Here is a 9,890-nt window from a genome sequence, read left to right as displayed (position 1 = left end):
AAAAAAAAAATTTCTGAAATAAGTGTAAAATGAAGAATTTAGTGGGGGAGGGTAATTTCAAAATGCCGATTTGTTTTGCAGATTTGTATTCTCTGTAGCCGAAAACGGGCGTTTGTATCAAAAAAAAAAAAATTTTTAAGTGGGTTTTGGTGGGGTACAAAAGGAAGTCTTGCCTTTTTTTCAACCATATATCTTATGAAATACAATAAATAAATATGTGTTTCAATAAATTTTGAAAATGTTCAAACTTTTGAAAAGGATTTAGTAAAATAAAGTTGGTGTTTGATGCATGAAAGGGCCTTATATAAATGATCATAGGTTTTAATTTAAAAAGAAACAGTTTAAAATAAGACGTTTTGTATGAACATCAAATGCAGTCAGAGGTAGATTGTTATCAAGAGAGTTAGCACTGTGAGTGTGTGTGTGTATGTATTCATTCATCGTATATTAGCATGTGCCAAATGAAAACATCACTGAGGAAATATCAACAAAGCTCACTCTCTGCAGCTCAGTAATCCTTTAAGAAGCACAGAATACAAACATTCACAAACGCATGTACGCGCTCACACACACACACACACACAGCTGTGTAGTTAAAAAATTTGCTTACTAATCATGTGATTTTTAAGTTCAGTTCCACTGTGGCATTGGGGTAAACATCTTCCACTCAAGATCCAGGCTAACCAAAGCCTTGTGAGTGAATTTGGTAGATGGAAACTTAAAGAAGCCTGTCATATATGTGTGTGTGTATATCTTTGACTTGATATTATGTGATGATTGTAAATGAGCATCACTGTCGTTCAACTGATGTTGTTCATTTCCATGACAAACTTGTGTGGCCTTGGGGAAATATTGCCTCGCTTAGAAACGTATGAGGGTTGGTGACAAGATGAACCTTTGCTTCAACAAATTCTGAAAGACCCATGCATGCATGAAAAAGTGGACATTAAATGATTATGATTATGATGATATACATGTAAAAATACACATATACATATGTGTGTACATGTATATATATATATATATATGTGAAGGCGCATGGCTCAGTGGTTAGAGCGTCAAGCTTACGATCGTGAGGTTGTGAGTTTGATTCCTGGACCGGGCTGCGTGTTGTGTTCTTGAGCAAGACACTTTATTTCATGTTGCTCCAGTTAACTCAGCTGTAGAAATGAGTTGCGACATCACTGGTGCCAAGCTGTATCGGCCCCTTTGCCTTTCCCTTGGATAAAATCAATGGTGTAGAGAGGGGAGGCTGGTATGCATGGGCAATTGCTAGCCTTCCACAAACAATCTTGCCCTGACTTGTGCCTCGGAGGGTAACTTTCTAGGTGCAATCCCATGGTCTTTCATGACTGAAGGGGGTCTCCTTCGTACCTGCGTACATACGTATGTATGTATGTATGTAAGAAAGAAAGGAAGACTTAATCATGAAAGCCATTTTCATATCACAACAAACACCAAAATAAACATGCAAACAACACAACTTCAAAAAATTAACATATGGTTACTGACATAAAAACCTGACAGTCAAACAATTTTTGGAGGAAAAGCCTACAAAAATTCAATCAGTTATAAGAAGCTGTCTGTTTTTGGCATGGTTTTTATGGCTGGATACCCTTCCTAACACCAACTTCAATTCTGGAAAATGAAACTGAAAGTCTGGAAATATTGAATATAGTAAATTTAGGAATGTTATTGTTCCAAACTAACTGCAAAAAAAACTGAGACAAAAATATGAATGGTCTGTGAAAAAAATGATAAAATAAAGACATATATATATATTTTGCTTAGGCATTACGAAACTAATAACCTGGCATAGAACTCAATATACATATGTTTCAGAAGAAAGTGTTAGATGAGTATAGAGCGATAATAAGAGAAAGAGATGGCACAAGAAAAACAATGGTTATGTTATGAACTTCATAGTTTGTAACAAGGTTATCCAAATATGGCATGGGAAGACCCAGTAAATCAAAGTAGTTGTCTGCTGTGGTTTCATGCAAACTAAGTATTGTTTGTCACATTACTGATTTTTTTATATAATCATTTTTAAAGTGACTTGCATTGACTGATAGCTGATTCCATACTGAATAAAAAATAAAATGTGACATTTTCACTTGGATTTTGGAACTAAAAATTTGAGTCTGTCCTACATAACTCTCCAGTTTGAATGGTGCTGATGATCCTGAGAGGATGGAGTTAGAATTGAATGCTTGTCAGTTGATTTAGTAGGCAGGGACCTCACATCAGTGAGGTGGGGATGGGGGAAGACTCTGAAACAGTCATCATCATCATCATCATCATCGTTTAACGTCCGCCTTCCATGCTAGCATGGGTTGGACGATTTGACTGAGGACTGGTGAAACCGGATGGCAACACCAGGCTCCAATCTAATTTGGCAGAGTGACCCCTGAAATCTACTAGTATCCAGTATGCTGGCCTTTTGATTGACAGCACTCACTTGTACAAACAAGCTGGTTGCAAGTCTCTAACTCGCATATAATATGAATGAAGAGGTTTTGTACAATGATTTTTCTATAGTTATTAAGTATGAGCTTGGCACTGAGAAGTTGTTACAATATACCCAATAGCTGGGTAGATTTTTTAACCTTAAATCTGTTATGTCCTCCAATTATGTCTCCTCATTATGTGTTGTTTTGTTATATTTTATCTGATAAATACTCCTGAAACATCTCTGCTCTTGACAGCTCCATTTAAAGTATTTATTTAACTCAATGGTTCTCTCATAAAACCAGACTGTAAGCTTAACTACAATTGTTCTATCATGTAATAAAGTACTGTGCATAAAAGAGCCTCCATGTGGTTACACAACCTGTTAGAAATAGCAGCCAAATTTCCCTCAAGCCATACTTTACCTTCTAAGAGGAAAAAAAGAGGATGCATTGAATTTAAATGCACTACAGCGTGGCCGTTGCCAGTACCGCCTGACTGGCCTTTGTGCCAGTGGCACATAAAAGCGCCCACTACACTCTCGGAGTGATTGGCGCCTGGTGTAGCCATCTGGTTTCACCAGTCCTCAGTCAAATCGTCCAACCCATGCTAGCATGGAAAGCGGACGTTAAACGATGATGATGATGATCAAAGAAACAAGGAATGGTTATAGCTGAAACACCTTTGATCATAGATTTGCTCAGTCGGAGCCAACCTAGGGCTAGGCGACATCAGCAATGTACTGGACATTCAGTATAAACTTGCTTTGTTGCTTCTTTATTTTTAACTTTCTATTTTGTTAAAAATAATAATTAATATCAAAAAAAATTTTTTTTCTCTTTTGCAGATAGGTAAATGTATTTCAGGAGAATATTACAGTGCTTAAACGAAAGACAATCTTCTTTTAGAAACTTCCTTCTTGTATGCCAAAAGCACAAAATGTGTGATAGTACTGAACATATACAAACTGCAGATGTTTCCAAACTTCCTGTGCAAGATGTTTGCACTATACAGGAAGGCAAAGCTGAAGTTTATTTACCCAAATCTGTGTTCTACAATCCAGTGCAAGAATTTAATCGAGATTTAACTGTTGTTATTATTTCGGAATTTACCAAAAATTTCATCAATGACCCTTTGCACTTGAAGCGGATTGCAGCATTGGAAGAGAACAGTGACAGCAACAATTGTAACAAGAATGATATAGTTCATGATAAAAGTATTCTAATTAATGAAAGCTTATCTACATCCACAAAACAGATAAAACCACCTGTTTGTTGCGACAGTGATAATGTTATTGCTAAGGAAGAAACTCAAAAAGTGGAACAACCTCTTGAAGCTGGAAAAGTCTATGCTAATGGGGTGCGTATTTTAGAAGGACTTGCTGCTTCTGGGTTGCGATCTGTTCGATTTAGCCTTGAAGTTCCAGGTGTGAAGGAAATCATTGCAAACGATTTTGATGAGAATGCAGTTGACTTTATAAAAATGAACATTGAGAAGAATGGTGTTAGTAACCTTATGAAAGCCAATTGTGGAGATGCATCAATGTTTATGTATGAAAACCGTGAATATAAGCAAGGCTTTGATGTTATTGATCTTGATCCATATGGTAGCCCTGCACGATTTTTAGATGGTGCAGTACAAGCTGTATCTGCAGGTGGCCTTTTATGTGTGACCTGTACTGATACAGCTGTTTTATGTGGGAATGCTGGTGAGACCTGTTTCTCAAAGTACCGAGCAATGTCTCTACGTAGTGAGTATTGCCATGAGATGGCTCTGCGGATTATACTTCAGGCTATTGAGACACATGCTAATTGTTATTCTCGCTATATTGAACCACTTGTTTCCATTAGTGCCGATTTTTATGTACGTGTTTTTGTGCGAGTTTTTAAGGGCCAGGGAAAAGTGAAGCAGTCGGTAAGTAAATTGGCTATGGTTTACCATTGTGTTGGCTGTGGAACATTTAGTCTTCAGCGATTAGGTGAGAAAATACCCACGAAAGGTAACAACTTCAAATACACTCCTGCACAAGGCCCACCTGTTGGGCAGACTTGTTTGCATTGTGGACATAAGCATAATGTTGGCGGTCCTATTTGGGCTGAGTCAATACATAATAAAGACTTCCTAAAACAAGTTCTCTCTGCAGTTGAAGCAAACAACTATCATGTAAATACTAAAGAACGAATTATGGGAATGCTTTCAGTTGCATGTGAAGAACTGTCTGATGTTCCACTGTATTATGTTGGAGATGGTTTATGTGATAAATTACACTGTGTTGCTCCCAGTCTCATGCAGTTTAGGTGAGTTTTAAGTCTTTTTCATATATTTTTAATTACTTCAACGTTAAAATCTAAATAATATAATTAAAGAGTAAGTTTTTTAACCCTTTTGTTACCAACCTGCCTGAGACTGCCCCTAGTTCTAGGATACAAACATCCTGTTTTAAAGTGATCTAAATTAAAATCTTCCATCAAAATTTCATTCTAATTTAAGATTCAAGCATCAACTTAATGACAAAATTATTTTACTAAATTCTTAATTATTTAAAAAATTAATTGAAACAAAGGGAGTATATTTTAGCAGAAATATGGTAATGAAAGGGTTAATTTGAAGTTTCGCTGGAAATTTCTCAAGATTTACCATCGTAGGTGTTGAAACCATAAGCAATATATAACTACATATTCAAATGAATATTAAGGAATCGTTATTATTAGGATTTTGTTGATAAAATTTATGTGCAATAATTGGTTATCACTTTATAATACACAAAACAATTTAACAATATTTTAATGCAGTTTCTTATAATATTTAATTCTACAATTATAATCGGATATTTTAAGCATCAAATAAATATATGGGACCATCTGAGTAAAATAGGAATCAAAGGGGAAACACTGTTCTTGATAAATTCATGTATAAAAGACTAAAGGAATAGTCCTGACATTTACTTATATTTTCAGATTAGAAATTCATTTAAATGTGTTGTTAGATTAAAGAAGTATATAAGGTTGCCATTGCTGATGTGATAGTTTATTTAAGTTCAGATCAACACCTGTGTAACTGTCAATGTCTTTAACAAAATGTATTCAAATTAGTGTATTCTTATTATCAATATAAATCAGTAGTGCACTGTTTTAGAAGTTTATATGTGTAGAGTATGTTATACACATACGCCATAGAAACCGGGAAACTGGGCCCATGAGCCTGGCTAGGCTTTGAAAGGGCGCATAAAAAAATAAAAGATCATTACTAGTTTCCTAGGATTCTTCTACTTCACTTGGATGGAATGTTAAACATGGCTGTTATCTGGAATATTGATCACATAATCAGTGACTTACCTTTAAGTAAGCTATGCCAGTTCGCTTGCCTCAGTTTTTTGTTTTAATTATTTGGTCTGAAGGAGAGGAGCAGGATCGCCCATAAACTTTTAGATTTGGGTGTAGGACTATAACTATTGTACATACTCATGTAAAATGCCAAAACTTTGATACAAAACATTAGGGCCATCATTTGGGAATAGTGTTATGTGTGAGTGTAAAAAATAAGAGGATAAAATATGTTATTGATTTTTAGGTACAAAACTTGTGAGTTGTATTATATTTGAGGTCATAACTGTACTGAGATAACTACAGTAGGTGTGTACAATGTTCAGTTTCATTTTGTTAATGTTGGAAGAATATGGGAAGAAAGAGAGTTCCAGAATCTAACTATCTGTCAACAGTGGCTGTTTCTTTGGTTTGTTGTAAAGAAAATAAGTAGCTATAAAACCACAAGCTCCATTAATATATGTATATTTGAAGTTTTCTTCTAACGAAACAGATTTTTAGTAAATTTTATTGTCAACCACAGATCTGCTGTTTTGAATGCTGGTTATGAAGTATCTATGTCACATTGTGTCAAAAACTCCCATAAAACAAATGCTCCTGCTGAATTCATTTGGGTAAGTATTATATTTTATTATATTTTATTACTTAGAAGATGCTTAGACTCATGCCTAGTTCTACCTGCTACTGGTATTACACAACCCTGTACTATACATCATCATAGTAGAGATGGTTGGTGACTATTCCGTTTTGCATTCCCAGTTTATTGGGAAAGGAGGTATGTGTGGCACAGCACAATTAAAAACACAACCTGTCAAAGGGTGGAAATGTCTCTCTCCTAGAGAAGCCAACAGCCAAACATACTGGGAGAGAAAAATGGGTGCCACTAAGTTATCTGCTCATGAATTGTGATGGCACAGCTAATCTCAAATGCCGTATCAGTTTCGTCAGGGTTCAGGTTAGCTGGGAAAGATATAGAGCACAAGTTGCAGCTCTTGCTCTATACATACAGCTTTCTTAGATTACAGGTTTCGAAAGGAGATAATCACAGCATACTTGTACATAAAGTGATAGATATGGAACAAGCTGTATGGTAGTAAATGCATTGACTATGAATACAGAAGTGTCTGTAGCAGTTGGAAAGGCACAAGCTGAATGTACAGTCTTAACTTATAAGGAAATACTGAGCACAAGTAAGTTAAGAAAATGTTGACAACTGCATATTAGAATGGTGACAACATTGGTATGAATATGTAATACAAATGAATGATATGAAAAAATATTGTATATTTGTCATTTTTCTTAAACTTCTCTTTTATTATTTGCTTACTTTGTAGTTTTAACTGTGAAATCTAAAACATGCTATTATAGACTTTTAGAAATGATTTTTGTTTTGTTTTCGTCAATAGGACTTAATGCGAGAATGGGTAAAAGAACATCCTGTCAGTGAAAAAAGGTTACAGCCAGGTTCTGTTGCTAAAGCTATTCTTGATAAGAAAACAACTCATGATGTATCATTTGAAATCCATCCTGATGCCAACCCACCATCACGTAAACAAGGCCTCTTGCGCTGGCAAATAAACCCTGAACCAAACTGGGGTCCAAAACCAAGAGCAAAAATATTTAATGAAAATCAATTGGAGAGTAAACCGAAGACAGTCAAAGTGAATAAGCGTAAACATGAAAAGGTAAATACTCCTAATCTAATAACTATACAGATTGTTTTGTGTTGTTTGTCATTCAGTGTTGGAAAAATAGGGCCCTGAAAAGGACCTGGTCCATCAACCAGTTCAGCACCATCACCTGGTCTTGGGCTCCTTTAGTAGAGTCCATTCTGCTACGAAGCATTTTTACCAGGACTCTAGTCTGAGAATAGATAAGCTTTTTCCTACTTCAGCAGCTCATATCATAGCTTCTACCTCCTCTGCTGCTGCTGGTACCAGCGACATGCTTGACCTGTTTCAGAAGCTCTACAAATGTAATGGTCACTGAGTTTAATGTGGGTGTCTCTATGCAGAGATTTATGGAGTACTTTATTAGCTTCCAGTGATAAGTTCAGTCCTCCAAGGTAGGGGTCCTTCAGCCACCGGGCTGCAGACCAGTTCTGAGCTGTGGGTTATTTCTGAGCTATGGATCATTTGGTACAGGGCCACACAAGAAAGAATACATTTTAAAATTTTATTTAATTTTTATTGACTATTGCAGTCTGGTGATTGTCTTTGCATTATATACTCATATTTATAATAATTAAATTGTGTATTATACACTTCATTGTGTTTTGATATGTGCATGATACCCTGGTCTTTGGAAAAATTGTTTTACATAAAACCAGTCTGTGATGCAAAAAATAGTTCGGGCCCGCTACTCCAAGCTACATGGAGAAGACAAAATTGTCTCACATTTAATTTGTTTTGGCTTAGTATGTTTACAGATTTTTTTGGACATGCAATTGACTAATTCTGCTTGTCTCTGTTTAAGAAGAGTTGGTTAAGCATGAAGTTGGCTACTAGAATCCTCTGATTATGACTAATAGACTAATCATCTTATTGTGGAAATGATGGTCTTCATTTTGACTTAATTATAACGGTTTATTATTTATTAGTAGTTACTTTATTAAGTTGAGAGGGATGTAGAATTTCATTTGTTTTTGTAGAGTTTGAACTCAGAATTGAGAGGCAACTGAAAAGCTTGTTAGACTATCCAGACCAGCCTTGTATTTTATTGATTTTTCAAGTAATAGATCTCTGCTTTGAAAGCTTACATAACAAATTCTTGTTGTATTATAGTTAACTTTCTGTTATTATTATTTAATTGCTGGAACAGACCTATGATCATAGGTATTCCAGTTGTAACCTTTCTATTTTTCTGTATATCAGGAACTGCATTGTTCAGTATATCATGGGAGTGATTCAAGACAAATTTGACTACTATTCTTGCAGATTGTGTCACTGTATAGAGTCTTCTTTGTTGGTTGTTTACTGTACTGATGTTATATAGATCCAGATCAGTCCTGAACTATGAACATTCCTTATTTTTACCAATGTACAAGGAACTCAACCACATCTGATTGGACGGTGTTTTGGCTATTATTTCTTGCTAAGTGTACACCTGCATAGTTGTTGCCTTGTTAACATATTATTCTTAAATCATTTTCCTAGGTGTTGGTCAGTGATGAAAACTGATTTTGAATAAAAGAGCAAATTACTATAAATATATTTTCAGAATGTTATACAGTTAATCATTGTTAGCAACAACAACAATAACATTATTCAGTCCCATTTGCTGTTTGTTTCATTAAACCTTATTTTGAATATTGATGTCAACTTCATTTTTTTTTTTTTTTTTTTCACAGCCAGAACGTGACCTGAAAGTTTATCCTTGCAAGAATCTGAAAATTGGAAATTGCCAGCTTGGTGATTCCTGTCGATATAATCATGATATTGTAGAGGCTGATAAAGTCAAAGAGACAATAGTCAAAGAGTAAATAGTTGGAAGCTTTTGAAATATTTTTACTGTTTTAAATTTCAGCTCTATTCTGAGTTATTTTTATCATTGAAAAATAAATCTTTTAATGACTGTGACTGAGCTAACAACTGAATTTTTTTATTTTCATGAAAAAAAATATATACCATATAGAGAATTAATAAAAAAAACTATGCACTATGTAACAATATCATGATAATCATCAGCTTTAAAAGTCTGTTTTCCATGCTGGCATGGGTTGGGCAGTTTGACAGGTTTGTAGACTGCATTATGCTTCAATGTCAGCTTTAGCATAATTTCTACAGCTTAATGCCCTTTCTAACACTAACCACTTTACATAGTGTCCTGGGCCCTTTGAGGTTGCCATGTAGCTTGCAAGACTAAGATCCCTTTGATTGAATGGGGCTACAGTAGAGAGGATTGTAGCGTTATGCTAGAAAATGAGAGGTTAGAGTATGAGAGAAGATGCCAGAACAAGTTTCTTACTGTAGAGAAGATACATGGCTGCTTGCATTATTCAAAAGTGGGTAGAAGTAATCCAAGTGAGGCTGCAATGAGAGATAAAGATGGTGGTGAAGAGATGCTGGATTGGGCCTCAGGGACAGAAAAGGGTAGGTGGGTAAAAGCTTAAATGAC

General features: G+C 35.3%; 1 protein-coding gene across 2 annotated transcripts in view; it reads left to right on the top strand.

The window, feature by feature from the left end:
- LOC106882066 (tRNA (guanine(26)-N(2))-dimethyltransferase) overlaps positions 1 to 9,352 on the top strand; it is an 11,505-nt gene extending 2,153 nt beyond the window's left edge. For both annotated transcript variants that reach the window (XM_014932628.2, XM_014932629.2), the window contains 4 exons: positions 3,299 to 4,748; positions 6,298 to 6,388; positions 7,181 to 7,459; positions 9,124 to 9,352. In XM_014932628.2, coding sequence (XP_014788114.1) covers positions 3,307 to 4,748; positions 6,298 to 6,388; positions 7,181 to 7,459; positions 9,124 to 9,255 — 1,944 coding nt within the window. In that variant the 5' untranslated portion in view covers positions 3,299 to 3,306 and the 3' untranslated portion in view covers positions 9,256 to 9,352. The remainder of the gene's footprint in view (positions 1 to 3,298; positions 4,749 to 6,297; positions 6,389 to 7,180; positions 7,460 to 9,123) is intronic.
- The last annotated feature ends 538 nt before the right edge of the window (positions 9,353 to 9,890 follow it).

Source organism: Octopus bimaculoides, chromosome 4 (genome assembly GCF_001194135.2).
Source record: "Octopus bimaculoides isolate UCB-OBI-ISO-001 chromosome 4, ASM119413v2, whole genome shotgun sequence".
Classification (NCBI taxonomy): Eukaryota; Metazoa; Mollusca; class Cephalopoda; order Octopoda; family Octopodidae; genus Octopus; species Octopus bimaculoides.
The sequence above is the reverse complement of the archived record's forward strand: the minus strand, read 5'-3'. Positions and strand labels throughout refer to the sequence as shown.